The sequence below is a fragment of the Cariama cristata genome, unplaced genomic scaffold (genome assembly GCF_000690535.1).
Source record: "Cariama cristata isolate BGI_N322 unplaced genomic scaffold, ASM69053v1 scaffold11687, whole genome shotgun sequence".
Taxonomy (NCBI): domain Eukaryota; kingdom Metazoa; phylum Chordata; class Aves; order Cariamiformes; family Cariamidae; genus Cariama; species Cariama cristata.
Window position 1 is genome coordinate 15,638 of NW_009627112.1, and position 22,760 is coordinate 38,397.

General features: G+C 38.3%; 1 protein-coding gene across 1 annotated transcript in view; it reads left to right on the forward strand.

Moving 5' to 3' along the window:
* The window catches only part of OTOGL (otogelin-like), a 95,330-nt gene that overhangs the window by 6,551 nt on the left and 66,019 nt on the right, over positions 1-22,760 (forward strand). The window contains exons 6-20 of the mRNA XM_009704322.1: positions 507-661; positions 3,883-4,004; positions 5,179-5,384; positions 8,176-8,303; positions 8,936-9,042; positions 11,322-11,428; positions 12,125-12,250; positions 13,032-13,140; positions 13,395-13,441; positions 14,827-14,972; positions 16,551-16,674; positions 18,361-18,538; positions 19,487-19,611; positions 21,414-21,623; positions 22,411-22,576. Coding sequence (XP_009702624.1) covers positions 507-661; positions 3,883-4,004; positions 5,179-5,384; positions 8,176-8,303; positions 8,936-9,042; positions 11,322-11,428; positions 12,125-12,250; positions 13,032-13,140; positions 13,395-13,441; positions 14,827-14,972; positions 16,551-16,674; positions 18,361-18,538; positions 19,487-19,611; positions 21,414-21,623; positions 22,411-22,576 — 2,056 coding nt within the window. The remainder of the gene's footprint in view (positions 1-506; positions 662-3,882; positions 4,005-5,178; positions 5,385-8,175; positions 8,304-8,935; positions 9,043-11,321; positions 11,429-12,124; positions 12,251-13,031; positions 13,141-13,394; positions 13,442-14,826; positions 14,973-16,550; positions 16,675-18,360; positions 18,539-19,486; positions 19,612-21,413; positions 21,624-22,410; positions 22,577-22,760) is intronic.

Here is a 22,760-nt window from a genome sequence, read left to right on the forward strand (position 1 = left end):
TTTAGCACTTGGGCTGTAAGGATACATAAATACTGTAACAGATAGATCACTGTCTAGTATATCAGTACCTAGCCTGCTTTTTTATGGTTAGCTGAACAACCAAAAAGTCACTGCATTTTTCTAACAGTGACTTATTGCAAATGAAATTGCCAACTATTTCAATGCACTGGTTTCTGGAATCTGTTGTGTGTAGGGATCAGGAAGAATTGTCTTCCAGGATCTGCGGGAGAACTAAATCCCTTGCCTCTACTTATAAACAAAATGTCTCCACTGAAGCAAATTAAAAACTTACGATGATTGCACGTGACTAAAACTGCAGCCTAAAGATTAGAAAAAATGTACTGACTTTATTTAAAGTTGAGGAAATGAGGTTATCTTTTGTCCTTGCTATGTATTTCCTTTATAATCTTTTATTTCCTTTCTGAGCTCTTACTTTTGTAGATGCCAGTGACACCTGTCAATTTTTGATTACTGTGCTTGTTGTAAACTCAGTGTGTTCTCTCCAGTACCTAACACTGGTAAGGACCGAGATGGGATTTGCAAATCATGGGGACAGTATCATTTTGAAACATTTGATGGCATCTACTACTACTTCCCAGGAAATTGCTCCTACATTTTTGCAAAAGACTGCAGTACTCCAGAACCCCAGTACACTGTTTGGGTAAGTATGTGAGCATACGCTAGAAATAACACACTGAGTATTCCTGTATTACAGGACTTATTTTTCATCAGCAGTAAAATAAGTAGAGAGACAATAAATGGATCAAACTGTTACATTGCTTACTTAAGTATAAAACTATGCTGCTGGAAAATGTCTAAGCCTATGTGCAGTAACTCGAAACACTGATGAAATAATAATCAACAGAGTCAGTATATTAAAAATAGTATTTCTTACTCCCCCTGTCCTAAAAAGGATCTCTCCTTCCTGGGAGCAAAAGTGGGTCTTAAACCAGACCTTGGGAACTTCAATAAACTTTAGCTGTCAGACTAAAAAATAATTGAGTTGCTGAGTAGAGTGCAAACAGCTATCACCTGCCTGATAGCTGGGCACCTGAGTGTACTGGGCTCCGATTCACAGCCATCAGCACGCTATGGGGAGCTGCCTCCCTGGCCCACAGAAAACTCTGTCCCTTCTGGGGATTTGCATTCTAATTTTGGATTATCTCTACATCATGCAGAGAGAATTAACAATTTTAAAATCAAAAGCCTTCATCTTGACCTGTATATGGAAGACACACTTTTTAGTAATTTCCTCAAATTGCTGAGTATCCATGGTTAACAACTTTGGGTCAAGGAGAGTTCAAACCTATACCCTCTTTGAAGGAAGATGCCTTATGTATCAGGCTGTTGGTTACTGTGGGGGGAGGATACAAACTCACTATGTTACTTTTTAGAAAATGATTGGGATTTGGTGCTTATTGGGCAGGGGAGAGGGGACAAGAGGGGTTCTAAATCTGAGCTCTGGTAGTCACAGTCTTGCAGGGGCAAGGGCAGACCTAGATGCTAATTTCTGCTCCAAGGACTAGTTTTTGTTTATAAACACATGACCTCCTCTCCCCCCAGATAATAGCACCCAGTGAAGATAAATCTGCTGTTAAAACTGACGTTTCTATTCACTTAGGTTATAGACAGATGCTGTTACATCTGCCTTCCACTATTTCATTTTAATTCTTCGGATTCTGTTTGCAGATATGATCTTTTAGGAGTTTTCAGAAAATGCTGTAACAAAGCCCAAGATTATGTTAAAATCTAGATTCAGAATTTCAGTGGATTCCAGTTGCTCTGGAAAGAGAGAAACTACCATTCAATTGCTGGAACAAATGTAATGTTTTGCTGAAAACTGAAAATGTTTACTCAGAAAAGTCATAAGTAATGTTGAAGCACTGCAGTCACTACAGGCTGGGCAACATAGAGCCAAGAACCTTGCCAAATCCTCACATTATGGTCCTTCTGGCTTTAATAATCCACCTCTCTAGAGGAGAAGAAAACACGAGAATTGGTTTTATTTTCCTTGATTGTGTTTCTGTCTTGGGCCAGGTTTACATAGAAACCATCTGACAATACAAGTAACATTTATGATGTCTCTAAGTGTGATTATCTTTATACAGGTAAAAACTCTAATGCTTTTCCTGGTTTGGTTTGTTTCACTCAAAGAAACCATAACTGGTTTTTACTTCCAGGATTAAGTGTCAGTTTAGGAAGATTAATTCGAGTATGTGTTAGCACTGTATGTGTTTACCAATAGATCTTTTCTACAAAAACGATAGCTCTAGTTACTTTTACAGCCTCCATTACTACATTGGCAAAGTGTTTCCCAGTTACTAATCTATTTAGCTTCACAGCACTGTCAAATAAACTGGTAATGCAACTCCCATCCTTCTCAGAGAACAATGACACACACAGTCATAGGAGTCATATTTGAGGTATCTAAACTCTGTCTACATTTTAATTTAGGTAATGATAGGTATCCAAGATTCACAACACATTCCCCTGTCTCCTCAGTGGTGTCTAAAATCAGCTCACAGGCTTTTGAAGAACCCTAGTCTGAGGCACCCCACAGGTTTGGGTGGCTCAGCCCCAGTAAGATTAATGAAAGCTGTTGATGTTTCCTCAAGCCCTTGGAGTAGGTATGTGCTTAAAACTCACTTAGACTACGTGACTGTAATTCAAAGTTGTGTAGTAGTTAATTGGTTAGAGCATATGCACAGAAATTGAGAGACCTATATCCCTGTCACCAGTCAGAGTAAATCTAAACCCAGAGTTTTCAAGTTCTGAGAGCACATCCTGCGAAAGCTGTGGGGTCTCTGTGGACAAGGACCTTCCTGCAGGAGTCATGCTTTGCCATACCGAAAGCTGGGAATGCAAAGGAAGTCTGACTTCAAGGGTAGCCTCCTTTCTGCCAGACTATAAAAAGGAAGAGTGCTGGCTTATCATGTCTGTTCCAAGGTCTGATTATACATTGTTTATGCGAGATCTACTTCACTGCCATAAAACTGTAGACATGCTGAGACAGGAGTTGCATGGTTTTCATTTCTGGAAGCATGCATCTGAGATCTGTTTAACACCTCTCTGTAGTAGAGGGCAGTCATGGAAGTCACACATTGCTGATCTCTGAGACACACAGTTTTGCAAATCTCCTTCTGGCTGGCTGAAACTTGTATTTCCATTGCTATGTTCACACCAGGGAAGCTGACAATGCGATTCAAACACATACCCTGGCTCACTATGCTATATATGTATAATGGGGAGAGGCAGACTTCAGAAAAGCCTGCCCTTCTCTATTAGCAGGGCTGGAAAGCCAGTGCAAAATCGGTTCTAACAGATCCATGCAATTTAGATGCCTGCAGTAATCTGTGGGAGCACTCCAAAATCTCAACAAATCCTGAGTGGTTCAGAAAGGCATATTGTAGTTCAGCTGGTGCCAGTCTCAGATGGCATGGAGAATGCTGGTACTACACTGAGGTTTTTATTGGTTTGTAGTGCCCTCTTTATAGATCAGATCTCTAGAAACGGAGCAACAGGGGTGTCTCAGTGCAAATAACAAGCTCCTACATTGGCAGTTATAAACTAGCTCACTACAGTGTCTCTGAAGTTCATCTACATAAAATACCCAAGTATTTAATCCAGCATTCAAACCACTGTCTTGTGACACTTGATGCCATTAAAGACTTGCTGTATTTCTCAGTAGTATTGGGTAGCATGAACTTCTAGTTTTCCATATATTTGTAATTGTGACTTTTTTATATTCCAAATATTTATTTGTAAAGCTCTTTCAGTGATGCATAGAAATGTAAAATATCATATATGAGTTTATGAAAAATTGCATGAAATTATTGAGAAAAAACATTTATTCTTATTGTGTGTGTGTTTTTCCCCTCTAAGGTTCATAACAGTCCTCACTGTTACGGTTCAGTATACACCTGTCAGAGGTCCATCAGCTTATTTTTTTCAAACCAAGAAGAAATAATTATTTCAGGACATGAAGTAAGAAAAGATGGAATCAGGTAAGTGTTCTAATGGTGAGTTTTAACATTTTATTGCAAAAAGACAGTGTGGAGTTTGGGAAATTGATGCTTTTTACACCAGCCAGAGAAAATAATTTTATATGTATCTTTATTGATCCCTCGCTGCTCTGTATTGGGGCTGATAGAGCTCTAGTGTGAGCAGATATAATGGTGCTGATGTAACATCTGAGTGAGGACATTATACACTCCCCGCATGAACCTTGCGCTCAACCTCTCAGGTGTAAGCTAACAATTGCCCATCCCTACTTCTCATAGACAAGTCTGCATCAGACAGTTCTAGCTAATCCTTGATGCGTCCTGATACCATTTTGACCAAGGCAGTCATTATTTATTCTTTGTAGCAATACTTAATGTAAGACATAATCTTCTTCTAGACAAGTCTGAATTGGTTGAATCAAAGATCTTAAGTCCCCTTTGGGGCAAAAACTCCAAAAAACATCTCTGAGTTACATGAAACCCCCAAATTAACCAGGGTTTGTTTTTTTTTTTTAATAAGTAAAAAGATGAGCGCAAGGCTATCATAAGAATGTTTTACTGGTTGATAAAGTACAGAAAATATCAGAGTTGTTAAAGTGTTCTTTGATGTAACACTATAGCCATTAGCATCTGAGACTGATAGCTACAGTGATACTGTTCATTCCAACAGAAGCAATTCTTGAAGATTAGGATTAGATTCATGCTGCAATGTTATTGTCTGGTGGTTTTTGGCCAAAGGAGGAAGATATATAGTATTTTGGTCGATGGTATTTTCTGTACTGTAAGTTCCTCCATTTGCAGAGGTCTAATCCTGTGCCCAGAAGGGCTGCTAGTGATCATAGCATCACATAACTCCTTGTGCAACGCAGCATGAAGTCACGTACTCCTCAATGTGCCCATGCTGGGCTTTGAAAATGAAGATTTGTTATTCTTTCAGGCTTATAATTGGTACAACTGACAGGTGTATACAGCAGAAAAGCATTTATTTTTGATGGTTGATACAGAGAAGTAGACAGAAGAAAGATAATAAAAACAGAATGAAGAACTGAATGGCAGTGACTGTATACACCTGGGAAAAAGGGCTTAGCGAGTTAGCAGGTGATGTTTCATGTGGCATTTTTCTAGCACTAACCTCATCTCATCTGCAATCTTTGAAGCAGGCTGTTTATTTTTCCAGATTAACGTTGCCTCAAACAGTTGGAAATGCTTTCCTTGAGAGACTGGCTGACTATATTCTGGTGAAGACTACCTTTGGTTTTTCTCTTGCTTGGGATGGAAACTCTGGCATTTATATTAAGCTGACAGAAGATCATAAGGGAAGACCTTGTGGTCTCTGTGGAAATTTTAATGGCAATAAATATGATGACCTGATATTGCAAAATAGTAAGTAAAGAGCTTAGAAATACACACTTACCTTGTGTGAACAGCTTCTGTGTTCACTTTAAATATAATACTGTAAAAAGACAAAGTCCTGTTTTAATTATTTCACTAGAAAATAGAATATCTGCTTTACTCTTTCTCATCATTAAAGATGCTAAGGGAAAAGGTCCTAGTTCGAGAAAGTATTTATATGTATGTTTAAGCCTTTTCTTGCTCAGCAAAGCACTTGGGGTATGTTTATCTTAGCTGATGAAAGTGCCTTCAAATAATAAATAAATAAACAAATGCTTGTGGTTTTCTCTCTGTTTAAAGACTGAGGCAGAAGGAGAGAAGAGCCAAAATATTAATATTTGGAAAAAAGCACCAACTTCAGTCATTCTTTTATATGAGCATCATAAAAATGCTCATTGCAATATGTAAATTTCAAAGCTGTTGCCAGGGATTTCCTTGTATCCCTTTGTTGGCAGGGTGTATTATGGGCCTTCGACGACCCCGTAGGATGAGGAGGGTGTCCAATGCTGCCTCTGAGGCAGAGCTGACCTGCTAAGCTGGTAGAATATTCTGTAGTCTATGTAGGGAATACTCTGTAGGGATTTTGGTCCTACTTGCAACTAATGTGAAAAAGAAAAAAGAAAAAGAACAAGCTTGACAATATGAAGAATATTTTTCTCAGTCTCTGATGAAAACAAAGATAGGACTGTTTTACTATTACCATTACTTACCGAGAGCCTCTAGTCCCATGGCCCTGCATATTCCTGTCACAGAAGTTATCTCACTGTAACCTTTTTCTTCTCCTCTATTTTCCCCCATTTTTTATGATTGACAGCGGAGCTTTTTCACTTTCTAAGTGAAGGAAGACATGGTGTACCTATCTTTGTATAGTCTTTAAAAATCTCCCCAATATTACTTTCTCATACCTCTTCTGCCACGAGAGCAGTAAGTTCCCTGTTTCATTCATTAACTTCTGCACACCAGAGTATAGTACATTTAATAACTAGTAAAAACTTGTGATCTGTAATAATGGAGAAAAATGGAGTTTGGAGAAGATAATGAATTCACACGATCTCTAAAAAACAGTAATTTCAGTATCTTTAAATATATTAACTGTTACAAAAGACTTCCAGCTCTTAGCTTTCTTCATTTTCAGAGCTACATTTCTTCACCATCATAATTTCTTCTAGCATTTTTCTTTATCAGAAATGATAGTATTATTGTAGTGTACAATCAAGAGCGCTTTGAATCATTTTAACCTTGAACCAGTTATATAACATGGTACCTTGACTCTGTGCAAATACAAAGGACGAAGCTCTGATATCTTCACAAGAATAGACTGCTAATTCAAATTACTTCTAAGCCACAACATTTTTCTAAGTGTTTCCAAATCTTATAAATCATTTGGGATGATGATTTATCTCCGCCAACTAAACTACTTCCCCTAGTAGTGCTAGGGAAGCTCTTACATCTATCCTGAGTCTTCTAGAGTCTGAATGCTCTCTATTTGCAACGCCCCAAATAAATAAGTTGCTGAGAGGCATGTAATACTCCATTTCAAAGCACAGTTTAAAAACAAACTCCTTTTCTGTTTCCTTTCCATCTTTAATGGATCTTTGTATTGCTTTAATATACAAGGCTGTATCTGTGTATAGAACTGTTTCAAGGACAGTGATTTTATTTTGTGGCATTTTTTGCAGATTGACTTAGAAATTTTTTTCAAGCCATGTTGAAAAGTAAATATAATATTTTTAGTGTTTTCGCAGAAGCAAAGTTACATCAACAGGTTTACGTCTAGATCAAAACCCAGCTTTTTATGTTTGGGAAGGGTTTTCCACGTAAAGAACTATTCTGTCAGAGAGGGTTAAACGTTTCAAGTCTCCCTAGCTCTTAAGTAAAATAGACTGGTGGTTAGGATCTTATCTCTTGTTTATTTGTGGAGATCCAAGTACAAATATCTGATTAGTGTGCTTTGGGGCTTTCCACATTGCAGAGTGTCAAACTGTACATCTTGTGCTAGAAGAAGTTACATTAAGTTGTGGATAGTACAGCTCTGGGAAAAAAACCTGTGGCAGATTTAGCTGTCTCCTAACCGTGCCTGGATATAGATAACCATAGCAGAGATGCCAATTACTGTCAGGTTCTTCAAGGTGGAGGCAATATACCCTTTTTAACATAATTAAGAACATAAAGAAAATGCAATAACTAGTTCTTGCTGCAAAAATATGGAAATTTTGAGTCTGTTTCTTTTCTGCCAACCTTCTCGTATGCTCCTGTATCTTCTTCAGCCTGTTGCCATGACTTCCAGTCATGCATCTCACTCATTAATTCTCCCATGCTCATGCTGTGAGGAGAGCTGGGCATGTAGTTGTATGTTTGTTGTAGGGCTTTTCTGCAGCAAGGGAAAAGGACGGAGATAATAGCGCTAACTGACCTTTATGAAACATGATAAAAACCTTGCATTGTTTTAAAGAAATGTATTTTTTCTGTATTCAATGTATTACGCTTGTCCTTATTTGTATATTTGTTATAAAATTGTCAGTGATTGCACTTAAAAAAACCCCCACCCAATACCTTGTGATATATTTTTTAATCCTTTCATTTAAACGTAGTATGAAATACTACCTGAAATTAAAAAAGAAAAATAATGTTTTTCTGCACCACCCGTACTCTGAACATACCTGTAACTGAAGTAACAAACACATTGAAAAACTACCAGAAATTTCCAAGCTGTCTTTTGTGTTGTGTTTACAATTTTATTTTTTTTTTGCCTGGATGCTCTTCCAATGTTTTCATGCAGTAGGTGAATATACAGAAGACATTGCTGAATTTGCAAATAGCTGGGCTGTGCAAACCTCAGATGATGTAGCTTGTGTACCTACTGCCTCAGATTTTTCCAGTCCTTGCTCAGCTGATGCAGAATCCACTGAGGTAAATTAATAATGTTTTATTTATATATTTATATGGATATGTATATATGTATATTCTTCATCTTCACTGCCTAGTGATGGTACAAGAATCTAGCAACATACACCATGTTGTAAAAAGCCTTAAATACATTGAGGCTTTGAGAAAGGGAAGATTCAGATCAGGACTGTTGCTAGGGAATGTCTGAAGATCTTCAGATGCTTAGCTTAAAAGTACAAAGCCTCAGATAGGATGTGCCAAGTGGCACAGGTCTGCTGGCAGAGCTCTTCATTGCTGCATTACACTTGGGTTGTTTCCAGTCCTGGCATCTTACACTTCATTATTTTAGAAATTGTGAAATACTGCAGAAGTAACATGCCTAGCTCCTGCATTGACACGAAATGCTTTTTTTGTCATTTCACACTCTTTCATCCCAGCGGATTTAGGAGCAGCATGCAATCAAGCCAGCCTAGGCAGAGAGGACAAATTTTAGGAAGAATAGTAAAGGAGATATAATAATAAATTGAGACTGTGATGTTCTCAAGTTTTAACGGGGATATAAAGGACCCTAAATTAGGGAAACAAAGCTAAAAATAATTATACTTGTTCAGAAAGTATCTGCTAACTGTCGTTTACTGATTCTCCCTAATGTGCAGGACATATTCTTCAAGTGCCAAATATTCCTGCAGTTTCCTTTTCTCAGCTGTCATGAAAGCATAGATCCGTATTCTTACATTTCTAGCTGTATGAATGATCTCTGCAGGTAAGACTGGAGTTCTTATGTATTTATTTTTGACACATGAAATGAATGCTCACTCTTTCGTTTGAGACCAGAACTGAGCAGCATTGAGGGAAGTTAGGAGGAACCAAGTTCAAAGTGAGAGAGACGGGATTTCTCAGTGGGTGATTTAGTGTGGAAACAAAGGGCACAGAACCAGCCTGCCAAGGGATATTTTGATTGCTAAAGGTTTACATGGATTCAAGGAAATGCTAGACAAATTCATGGAAGACAAATCCATGGAGAATCACTAACAACAAAAGAGCAGCTGCTAATCACGAAACCCCTGAAACCTGTATCTGGAGGTCCTGAATCAAAAATACATGGAGATGATATAGGGGGAAATATCAATGATACTGGAGGAGCTGGACCATTTGTCTGACACAGCTGGGCTGTTTGTATAAGCAACCACTATGGTTCAAATTAGTAGAATTTTTCAAAATTTTTTTATTTAGGTAAATTCAGAGTTGTCAAAAGAAATTCAACTCTCATTAGCTTTGGTGGGAATTACACCCCCTCAGCTGCTGGCTTTGTATGCAACCTGGTATTTTCCCCTTAGCTCTCCAGACTCCTTTTTAGTTCAAGTTAAACTGTTGCTCCAGAGTGTAATTGAATAGATGACTGAGCAGTATACCACTTTCTTTTTAGTAGGGCTTTAAAATTAAGAAGTAGTTGTCATAAATAGCAGGATTTTTACCAGATATTATTATGGCCTTCTCAGAGTATCATCAATTTGATCAAAAACATACAGAAAGGATCACAAGACTGAAAGTGAGAATCACTCAGTATAATCCATTACAACTTGTTCATTTTTGATGAATTTTGAGTTTTCTGCTTTATCATAAAGTCAAGATGGAAGAATTTCTGTTTGCAGGAAAATCTCCAAAGTGTGCTTCCTGAGGTTTATGATCTGTACATTGATTTCACTCAGAGAAGGGATGACTTGCCTCTGTATGGTCTCTTTGTAACTCAGGAGTTTATTGTGACTTTTTCTTGGCAAAAGAAGAATAACGAAAAGTAAATTTTCAAATGTAATATTAAATCAATGTCATGGTGTTAAGGCAGATTTGATTTTTCTCAACACGCATATGTGTGTGGATGTGAATTGTGTGAATGTTAAAAACCTTGAAGGAAGTTTCTGTGCCTCAGAACCTCATTAATTTAGGCTTATTTTGTTTATAAAAGAGACCTCTCTTCTTGTGGCTTAGTGTCAGTTTATGAAGCTTTTTGTGGGGTCATAGGATATGCCAAGTATTCTTTCTATTAAGACCCATTTAATTGGATTAGATAAGGAGAGCTGGAGAGACTCTGATCACTGTAACAAAGAGTGTAGTGGTGTTTGATTTGATAACAGATGTGTTGAAAACAGAATACAAACACAGTATAATATATTCTTAAGACCATTAATTTTGGAAACATGATCTTCTGTGCTGAAAGACAAACTCAGCTGATCTATCACAGTCATGCTTATAACAGAAATGTCATGTTATGACTAGTCCATTTTGGCACCAAGTCCTCCACAGTGAGTGATGGGCGTTGTTGGACTTTCACAGTAACAAAAGGTTGGTGGTGTCTCACCTTATGTGACTTATATCTGAATAATATTTGAGCTTACCTGAACACTGATGAATCTCTCTTTACTTGATCCTGGCAAAAGGTCACTGTACAGCTTCTTCTGTATAGACTAAAGCAGAGATAAAGTCTTTGCCCAAGGTTGCGCTGTAAATCTCTGAGCCTGGCTACAATATTCAGTGGGTAATGCTTCTGGCACTGAGCACTTCAGCAGAAGGTCAAGAGTCCACCAACAGGGTTCTTCTCGCCTAAGTTCAAGGACTGACAGGCAATTGGAAACTTGAACTTGTTACTTGGACCAGAATGTCTTTTATCAGTCTAGGTCAGAGTTTCCACGTCATGCAGGAGGGAGAGGGCCTGAGCTGTGGATCTTGAGACTGTTGAGTTGTCCATTGTCTTCAAGACAAGGCCATGTTTCTCTTTCACCATAAGCAACATTTATGTTTTTTGTAATAAATTAGTGTGTTTGTTCATTGTGGTAATATTAAAATGAAATAACTCTTTGTGAGATCAGGTGATAAAAACACAACACTGTATTCAGTATAGCTCGTTCCTTTTCATAGTATTTTCACCTGTGCTGTTATGACTGAGTGGTGTCAGCTATGTCTGAGGTATTCTGTGCAGTGTCCTGTGTCAGAGATTTGTAGATGGGATTTGAGTTCCTTGATTACTCTCTTGTTTTAACATTTCAGAGCGGACGATGATGAAACATACTGCAGGGCGGTGACAGAGTACGCTAGAGCATGCTCTCATGCAGGGTCCCCGGTGCGGGACTGGAGGGATGACTTTCCTGCCTGTAGTAAGACTCTTTAATAGCGCATACTATGTGACCTTTGAGATACCCCATGTATCCATTTCAGATAATTCTAGCTTGACAACATTTGTCACTATAGGACTCAAACCTGATACTGAAGTAGATCAGCCAGCTTCACTATTGCTGGTGAACAATGAAGTCAATGACTTGCTAGAGGAATATTTTAATGCCATTGTGATCTGATCTAGAGCCATACAAAATTAATGTTTCCACAGATTGCTTGAAACATTGTGTGTGCTGATCATATTCTAAGGCAAAGAACAAACATCTGTGGAGATCTGATATTGACCCTCTCTCCAGATGACCTTTCAGCTTCTCCTAGTCCTATAACAGAATTAATACAGTTAATCCAGCTCCTTCTAGTTATCACCACTACCCATCAATTGCAGTTCAATCTCATGCACAAGACTTTGAACTAGCTGAGATATGAACACATGTTCCCCTGTCGCAGAAACTATAACTTCTTTTGGAGGGGTGATGTAAGAATTTGGTAAAGAAAGTCTTAAATATTGATGAAAGATTCATCACAGTTCATCAGTTAAAACCTCTCCAAACAATCCATTGTACCTGACCTGAATAATTACCTATATCAGAAGCACTGCACAACTGTTTATTTGAGGGGTTCTCCAGTATGGAAAGAGAAATTGCACTAATGTTCAATGTACCATGTATTTTTTCTAGCTGAGAAGTGTGAAGACAGCTTTGTACACCGTGACTGTATCAGTTGTTGTCCACCAACATGCACGTTTGAAAAAGACTGTCTTGGCAGCAACCTACACTGCTTAGATGGCTGTTACTGTCCAGATGGTAAGTACTGCCAATTTTATGTGAAAAAAAAATATGTGTAAAGCTAATATCTAACATCATAATAAAGTTGTCTAAATAGACTAAATAGTGCTTAAAGTTAAAGCCTGAAAATATGGATATTGTAAATTCTGCTCTAGCTGTTGTTACTCTCACTGTGATTCTTCCTTTTATGTGTTCTAAACATTTCTCTAGAATACAAAGGTGGCTCAGAATGAAATATCAGTTAAAATCTGGAGCCATCACTAGTGCTTGCTACAATAAGATACTGCGTAGATTTTTTTCTAGCTGAGAAGTGTAAAGACAGCTTTATACGCTGTGACTGTATCCACTTTATTTTTCAGATCCACTTCATTTGAATCATTGCAAAATCTATTGAGGTTTTATTTAAACAGAAGGTGTGTTATACTTTGTACAAGAAACCAAACTTCTTGAGACTTGTACTCAACAAAAATTAGAGATTGGGCTATGAACAGTCCTGTTCAATAAGGACTAAACATTACGTGATCTCAGAATCTTTTCATTTTTGAGTCTGTACAGTTTTACATGCTTAAGTCAGACATTTTTCATAATTCAGAATGACAACTGTTTTGGGAGAGCTTCACGGTTGATCGCTCTGAGCCCTCTGCACTCACTGGGTGACTCTTCTTGCAGGTCCCCAGTTGAGACTGGCAAGATCACCTTCTGGCAAATTTGAATGTTTGAGTCAGATGGGAGAAGAGCAACGATCCAGAGTTCATTAATTTGTTTTTTATATGTCATTTATTAACTTCCCTCCCAATAGGTCTCATTATGGAAAATGGAACTTGTATCTCTGTGTCGAGTTGTCCTTGTATTTACCATGGAACTGCCTTCCCAGTAGGCTCAAAAATTGAACAAGAATGTAGCAACTGGTATGTGAAAGCCTCATATGCGTGTTTCCTCTCACTGTGACTGCTGCCCATAGTTAGTTTAACATCACAGTCACACTTACATTTTAAAGAATAGTTAGTGCCTATGGTTTACAGTCTGGGCCCTGTGCATCACTAAAATATACAGGATATTCAGTGGAAAGGGTGAATTCAAGACATATTAATTAGCTCAAAGCTGTTCTTTTTGCTAAAGCTCAGAACACTAAATTTCTGTGTTTTGTCATTTTTCTTTTTAGTATTTGTATTGGTGGCATTTGGAACTGCACTGATCATGATTGCCCAGGTATCTGTATTTCATTATTCTTTTCTCTCCTCGGTGAACATATGGGATAAACTTTTCAGAAGATAACAGAACCAAATATGATGCAAGGGCTTGGGATGCTAATTTAAAAAAAAAAAGATTAAGCAGATGGATGGTGAGAGTAGCAGTGGGCCAGCCGAGGTGAAGCTTTTAACTGCCTGACCATACTCATCTTACCTTTTCCCATTTGCTTCCCTAACCCAGTGTGTTACATCCACCTCTCGTTTTCTATCTCCTGTTCATGATCTATGTTCTTTGGGGCAGGCGCCTTGTTTCTACTGCTTGTGCAGTACCTAGGCCAGGTATAAGGATCTCCTCACTTCTAGGTGCAATTGTAATGCAAATAATAAGAAAAACATCGTTCTGATGCTCAGTGCTGCATTTTCTCCCTTATAACAGCAGTTCATGTTTGGATAATGATCCTTATCTTTAAAGATTACACGTCTCTCTAATGAGTTACTCAGAGGAACATGCAGTAGTCAGGTGGTGAAACTCCCTTGACAGTTCTGTATCTTAGACAAGCTTATACTGTGAAACTTGTAAAAGAGGAAATTTTTTACAAATTAAGGAGCCTCCTCTGGATGAGGTAATAAACAAAGTTTAACAGTTACTAGGCAAGGCTTGACAGGGTGGATCTGTAGTGTAAAACAGTTGACACCGAGAACCTCTCCATATGTCTTGTGTGTGTTGTGTGTGCATGTGGGGGCTTAATTATGACTACTCTAGTCTGGTCCTAGGGTCTGAATGCCTGTTAGTAGTGGGAGCGGGTTAGATGTGCTCCCACAGAGCACCTCTTGCACTTGTTGCAGCCCAAATGAATCTAGTTCATGTGCTCTGACACTGCCTCATGGTGTGAATGAAAGTGCAGTAAGTAGGGATGCGCTGGAGACTTGCTTCAACAGTGCACCTCTAGTCTGAACTAAAAACCGAATATAGATGTGCCCTGAGGACAGACACCTGCAGCCTCTTCATATCTGCAGAGCCATAGTACCTAAAAGGAAGGAGAAAGAAGCTTATCCTCTTTCACACTCAGTCATGTCGAAAGATGATGAGGAAGAAGATTCTAGGAAACTTCAAAGTTGTAATAAAGAGAAAACCCTTTTGTATTTTAGAGAACGCATGACTCAAAGGCATCTCATCTAGTTAGAACCAGAAGATGCTGCACATCAGTGCGTGCAGTATGGAAATAGGTGTATATAACATATTTGATTTCCAAATGCTGTAATAGCTAGATAGATTAAAGTTAGCCTGGATTATGTGCTTAGAAATAAGAAGAAAGTTTCTTATTTATCTCTCTTACATAATTTACAGAATAACGATACATTCTTATGCAAGTGAACATTCTTGTTTATCCTTATTCTCTCAAGCTGAGTGCTCCATCACAGGCAGCTCTCATTTCACAACATTTGATGGACGTCATTTTACCTTTCTTGGGATTTGCCAGTACATTTTGGTAAAAGGCACTGGGAAAAACAAATTCGCAATCACTTTACAGAAAGCACCTTGTGGACAGGTAAGTCACGTTTTTGTTGAACATTCACAACAAACATGCCCATCCATATTTCAGGCAATCTTGTATAGGTTCTGCTGTAAACTACCCAGTCATGTTTAACAGAAAATACAAACTGAAACCATTCCACAGCTTTTTTGTAAGTGGTTGTATTACCACATATTGTATTGCCCTTTATAAAATCAATTACATCTTTAGAGGGATGAAGTCTAAAGAGTTATTCACTTATGCACATTAAACAAGTATATACATCTTTGGTTATGGTACAAACAGATGTCTTAGGCTTTAGAAAAGCTCTTGCTAGCAGCACTGAACAGGTTTCATACACTGCTAGTTAGGCAAGAGATTTTTTTCTTTTGGTAGCTTTAGATTTGTATTTGATATGTTATAGCATATTTAATTTGTTGGAATAATGCCTTTCAGAAAGCTATTAAAGAGACTAGCCACCACACGTATTTGGAAGTATTTTGGCAGATATGCAACAACAGGCTTTACGAAGAGAGATGCTTATAGAAAGTACTTACCTGTGAGACTGGATTTAGTGATGTTGTTCGTCACCTAGGCTCTCAGGAGAAGGGGCTTTGAGACTGTGACTCACAGCTGCCCATCTGCTGAGGGCTGGGATGCCTGAACACATCATCAGGGAGTGATGCACTGAAGCTGCCCTACTATGGGACTGTCTGTCATGTCCCTTCAAAAGCTAGGCTATGAGCTGGTGCCTCTGCTTGTTTTGTAATCACCTCCTTCTCCTGCATAGGTGTTGGGACTCCGCTTTCTGCATTTCAGGTGGCCTCAAGCATGAAATGGTTGGTTAGGTAGCCACTGAGAGACAAGGATGCTATTGGAGATGACCCTTAGCACAACTCTAGGCACCTTGGAAAGTTTCTGGGTGAAAACATAGGGGCACAGGGAGCATAAGATGCTTGGTTTAAGCTGGTTATATGTCACCTATTGTCTTGTACTTAGGTTCATAAATTCTGCCTGGATAGCACTCTAAAATGATGAGTGTAAGTTAGTTTATAAGTCACCATTTTATGATAGTCAGACATTTATAAATTATTGTAGTGTAATTCTGGAGAAATTATATCCTTTTGGTCTCCAGTCAGAGATCGTGACTATGTTTCAAGGCAAGAAGCATCTTCATGTGTGCAATAGTTTCTTCCTCCTGCATTGCTGCATCTGGGCTCTGGTTGCACCATCTTGATAATAGATGGGGTCAGACTCTTGCTTAAACACTGGTTAAGCCAGCAATGAGGAGTAGCCAGAGTGGCCATGCAAGCACGGCCTTTTGAACTCAGTATCAGTACTTGGGGACTTCTGTCCACTTACTACTAGACTGCCATAATAGCTAAAATGCATTCTCCTTGCTCTTATCTGCATATGCAATGTTTTATTATGTTCTACATATTTCTTGGGTGCTCTGTTTAATGCTTTGAGTGATAGTTTGCAACCGATTTACCTGATGACAGTTCTGGTATTTCCTTTCTAAACAACTGTTTTTTCCTGTTTGTTTGTTTTTGCTTTCTGTGGTAATATTAATGTCTTTGCCTTTTTCTGATGGTGAAACTTGTTTCTACTTAGAACTTTGACCACGCCTGCATTGAGTCTATAACACTAGTTCTTGAAGATGATGTGAACAAACAAGTAACTCTCACGAGATTTGGTCAAATCCAAACTGGCCTTAACCAAGTTTTTAACCTTAATGGTAAGAAGTGCATCAAGTATAATTTTACCACGGTTCACATTCTTTCTTTTATATACTCAGAAGCTTTTTAGTAATGTCTGTCCATGAAAAAGGAATTTCTTCAAACATAACTTATGAAATGTACAATTACTTACTTCTTATAACCTTAGTAATGGTTCTAGAGATGTACTTTTTCAGCCTGCGAAATAGAGTCCTTCATTATGCCCTCATTTCTTTGCATTTCTTATCTTGCAGAGTACCTAGAAATACCACTCATTTGGTATGTGTTTAGGGGGCAAGGAGGTAAGAAAAAGAAGGGAAGTGAAGAGAGGTTGGAAATTACCTTGATGCTGATGTTAAGGTCTAGCTTGACTAAAGTTTTTTTGAATAAATGCCATGGAATAGAATCCATGTGCTCTATGGGATCTCTGTTGCTTTCAGTGCTGACTTATGTTGTGATTTCAGGCAGGTTACTTCACCTTTTTTGGAAAGGATAGTAAAATAAATCAGCCTTAAAAGGTTGTTACAAAATTAAGCACTGAACATGGAAACGATATTGCTAAATTTTGTATTTTACAGTGATCAGCAGCAAATTCTTACTGGCTTTTTAGTCTTTTTCTGAAAGACTAAAGTGGGAGTTCCTCTTTCCTTTCCCAGCCTCCAGCAAAACAGAGTTTAGGGAGTTCTGTGCTGGTGATTGCAGCTATGTCAAATTCTTCATTGAATTTGTCCAGCCACAGTTCTGCTTTTGGCATTCACAGCTTCCTATGGCAATGAGTTTCATAGCTCAGTTAAACTTCCAGTTATCCTGACAGTTCTGCTTCATAATTTAATTGATAATTTCATTGTATGTCTCTTGAATCAGTCCCTGTTCACTTTCTTGTCTCTTTACATAGTCTGCGACAAATATAATCTATGACAAGTATTTTGATGTCACATTCTTGATAATTGGGTGTGTCTAGTAAGTCTTATCAGCTAAGAACATCTTTAAGCTCACATAAGCATTTTATCTGCCTTTTCTCAGTTTATGCACCTAAGTGTGCATGTGTGCATGTGTAGAGGCTGCTTGTGAAGGTAGATCTGCTTTAAGCCTGCAGCTGCAAGTAGCCCAACAATGTCTACCAAATGAATGCTGTGACTGTGAAATTTCCATTTCCTCACATAATGGATTTGCTGGGAAGGAAAGCTGGGAATTTGATAGGGCCTTAGTTCACATACAGTCTAAGGAAGGAGCTATACTGATGTCATACCAATAGTAGTGAGAGAGAACCTTCTATCTAAAGTTTGCAATACACTTTACAGACATCTGTTAATTAATCTTATAACATCCCTGGAGACTAAGAAACAAGTGGTTTCTTGTCTTATCTTCTCATTGCCAGAGGCATGCTGTTGCATTGCTTTCTTCTAAAAAAAAAAAAGAAATGCGAGAGTGGTTTCTGGATAACTCACAGGTACAGAAAGGTGAGAGATTCTTTTACTGTCAATAGTAGTTGCAATTCCTGATTTGTGTCACTAATGAAAAAGATAAGTAGTCTCATAAGTTCAGATGGAGAATGGGTAAGGTTATTTGGCTGCAGGTGAGGTCATGCATAGTTTCTCATTTTATTTCTGAGTTTTCAAAATCTATTTTGTTTAAGGGGTAAACCAATACAACCTGGAAGTTGGATTTCAGTGACTTTGTTTTTCTTTTTCTTTTGCTATGTGCAGGGGCTATTGAAATTCAGAATATATCTTCTTTCTTTGTTCAACTGAAGACTAGTTTTGGTTTGAAGATACTGTTTGCTAAAGATGGAGAGAGGATCTATGTTCAAGTTGATGTCAGCTGGAAGAGAAGAACATTAGGACTATGTGGAACGTACAATGGGAATTTAAGAGATGATTTTCTGTAAGTTGCATATTGTGCATTTAGCTTGTGTTTAATAACAAGTGGAAAGCTTTGTTGAATGTAATAATCTGATTATTTCATTTCGTTAACATGCTCATACTTTATTAAACTAACCAATATAAAATCTGTTAATTACAATGTCAGTCAGTTTTTAAAATATGAAACGCATAAATTTAGCTAAGTCATGCTAAGATGTTTAGCTAAGTAATTCTAGAAAACTACCACATTATTTATAGAAGTTATTGGATGATGGCATTGCTTGAATGCACTTTTTTTCCTCCCTGCTGCTCCCTTATCATCAGAGCAAATACAGGAACACTAAAAAAACAGAGTGGATGATAATACTAGTATCATCCTCACCTGATTAACACTTACTAGTGCTTGGAGTTTTTTTCCCACAAGTTTTAATGGAAAAAAAATGTAATCCTGAACCACATGAATAGTTTAATTAGAAGGGCACACTTTCCATATTCTTTTACTTCATTTCATGTGAAGTTCCTCAAGCTATAGTATCACAAAGCTTTTCCAGCAATAATAAATGCTTTTGAAACACTTGGTGAAAAACAGCATCAAAATGCAAACAGCCACCCTCTAGAACACTGAAATTAGCTAACAGGTCAAATTTTGGACATTTCACTGAATGTATGTACTCGAATAAAGGCCAAATTCTCCTCTCATTTATGCCTCCTCCAACTGATTTCAGAGTACTTGAATTAAGTGTAAGTGAGGGCAGACTTTGAGTGTAAGAATATTTTTGCATGAGTAAAATATTGAGGAAAAAGCTTCACATGCCCTCTCTTCTTTTATGCCTCACAGATGGAAATTCTTTTGGCACATTGAATGTTCAATGTAACTATACATCTAAGGTTTTTTGATGAACTTGTGTTCTCACCCATGTAGTCCATCAGGTCAGCAGGATGCTTGCAGTGTTGATTTTTTCCTTTTCAGTTCTCCAGCAGGGATGATAGAAGGGACCCCACAACTTCATGCCAATGCATGGAAGGTTTCCTCAGCTTGTTCAGTGCCTATCAATATTCCTGTGGTTGATCCCTGCAACGTTAATCAGCAAAATGGTATGTTTTCGCATGGAAGCCTGGAATTAGCTGTATCTTATTATTATGGGACATTTTTTGTTTTCTCTGAATGAGTTGCACATACATGTATTTCAACTTCAGTTTTAGATGTGCACTCTTTCTTTCCTTTTTATTTTTTAACCAAGACCATTCTTTCCATACATTTAGCATGTAAAATGAAGTAAGTCCTTCATAAATACAGGCTAGTTGATCATTTAATGCTGGGTGTACTGGCCATGAATCCTAAATTCTGCTGTCTAATATACATGCAGAGTACTAGGCAGTACACCGTCTGTAGTCCTGTAAGTTATGCTAGTCAAACGGAATGGTGCACATTTGTAGATTGACAAAGTACAGGAGACAGTGTCTTGCCAAGATAGTGTTCAGATCAGAAGTCCTATCTCTGGCTTCTTCATGCTTGTTGCATTAAAAGTTTTCATATCCTCCATCTATGCTCTCTGACACAAACTGATGCAAACAATCTGAGATCTGTGGATTTGTTCAAATTCCTGAGTAAAGATTTAGTTTTGGCTGGTTGATGTGCCTATGTTTTGCACTGAACTTTCACTGTCTCCTCCTTTCCATGTTGCTGTTCTTTTCAATTAATGAAGACAATGGGCAGACAGTAGTTGCCAGTTCTAACAGAATTTAGTCTAATGTTTTTAACGTTTCAGACATAAGGCCTCACTAAAGATGTGGGATTTGGCCATATTTAGAGCCTGTGGGAGCAATCCTAGAATAACCATAAACCTCTAAGAATCTGGGGCATTCTAAGACTTTTTGTGCCTTCAGTGTTTGCTGTCTTCTAAAACAGTACATCTCAGCCAAGCTAGCTCTCTCCAAGATACTTCATGCCTCACCTTCAGTTCTGTGCTTCCTTGGTGAAGGTGGAGTTTGACATAAATGTAAGCTGCTAGAGCAGGAGAGTGGACTACATGACCTTCTGAGGTCCCTTCCAGCCTGAATTTCCCTGTGATCCTATAATCATCACTGGAAAAAGCAGTCCCTGAGTAAGTGGTCCTGCCCCATGCTACCACCTGTGCTCAGCCAGCACAAGTGTTTTTCCAGGTCTTTTCTTAATCTTATGAAACTGAAAAAGAAATGAATGTTTGTTTGTTTACTTATTTTGTCAGGTTACTTTTCCAGCAAGTCAAGTTCCCCCCTTGCATCTAGTTTAATGAGAGACTCCAGAAATTCTTGTGTCAGTGTGTGTATGTGGAAATAAACAGGGAAGATGAAGGGTAGGAACAGTCTTTTAGCAGCGACATTGGCTTAAATATGATCCATACTATGGTGTTCCTGAGATACTCCACCACTTGTGGTGGTAGTACACTTCAGTGGTAGGAGGCAGGTCTGTTGGCAGTAGAAGGTATATAGCCAGCTTGGGACTTGCATGCACTTGAGCTCCAGTTTGTAATGCTTCCTGAGTCTACATGCCAAGAAATATATGGCCATTGCTGATTTCAAAGCTAAATGAAACATGAAGTAGCAAAAGACATATTCCAAGCTTTGGAGGACTCTTCTAACTAACTCTTTTGAAATTTATTATTTTGCCATTTAAGTTTCCTGCATTACTAGAGGAAGGCATAACTGTTTTTATATAGTTATTTTTATCTTAAGTGGAGTTTATTGTTGAGGTAGTTGCTTACAATATCAGTTTTAAACTATAGAACTTTGCAGAAAGATATTGTACAGAAGTTTTTGTTGCACAACTGGCTATGCTTGGTTTTAATATTCTGTGATATTCATTGGACTAACTTATATTAAAATGGATCTGCTAAACCAATGTCACCTTCTCTTAGCTGGGTATGCATCTCACTGTGATATCATCAATCAAGAAGTTTTTGCTCCCTGCCATGCCTACATCAGTCCAGGATTATACTACCAGCTATGCCGCTTCGATGCATGCAAATGTGGAAGCAGCTGTTTGTGTAATGCTTTGGCACACTATGCTTACGTCTGTGGCAAGCATGGGGTCGTCGTTGACTTCAGATCTCATATTTCTTACTGTGGTGAGTAATGTTTGGAGAATGGAATATCTTTTAGATATTTGTAAGATTCTACGAATATCATTTGCTCCACACAATACAGAGATTGATATTTTTTGCTGGAAAGTAGATTTGTGCCATGGGATAATAACATACTCAGGTGAGAACGCTAATAGCCTTCATGTTAGGCATCTGAGTTGGGGACCCTGAGCTCCCTCACAGGGGGTGCCTGTCCCTTTCCATTGGCTACAGAGAGAATTTTAATTTCTGAATTTGAATCCCTAAGTCATATGGAAGCCCCTATTAAGCTAAAGTAGTCAGAGAGTGGCAGGAGCAGGACTGTTCCCTAAGGGAAAGCAAGCTGGGGTGGTAGGGGCTCCCCGGGGTGGACAGGGCAGGCTGGGCAGTGATTTGCCGAGTAGAATATAGCAATGATTTAAAACAAGGCATTTCTAAACCACAGAGCAATGCCTCAACCTTAGCTGGACCATTCTTCCTTTCTTGGAAGCCTGAGTTACTAGATCACACACATACACACTTAACGTATATAAAGAGTAGACACCTACTGCTGACAAAATAGACAATTCCAGCCAAGGAATTGTCTAATGTAAACTCACCTGAATCTAAACATTTCTAATTTAAGAAATCAATAAAATAGCATATTTTTCTTGTGCATTTTAACTCACTGCAGTGCAGAAAGAGACCATTTTGCTTTGCTGTTTTGCACTGCCATGACATATTGCTTTGTTTCCTATTTTTCACATTTTATGAGTATGCTGTTCTCCCTTCTCTCTCCTTCTCTCTCCTCCAGCTGTGATGTGTCACAGTGGTATGCTTTATCATCAGTGCTCTTCTTTTTGTAAACATTCCTGTGCTTCACTTTCTATGGCAAATATCTGTGGTGATGACTGTGCAGAAGGATGTAATTGTCCTGATGGGAAATATTTTGAAGAGTCGGTCAACTTTTGTGTATCAATGTAAGTCATAAGAAAACAGATCATATGCATAGGCACATTTTCCTCTTTCCAGCAAGATTTAAAGTAGTTTTTCTGCTGTTTCACTTAAGATGTAGGCCACCTAAACAGGATTGCAAGCAGTGTATGAAGATTTCATATTCTCTTCTACTGATCGATAGTGGGGCCTCATCTGCTGCTGTGTGTA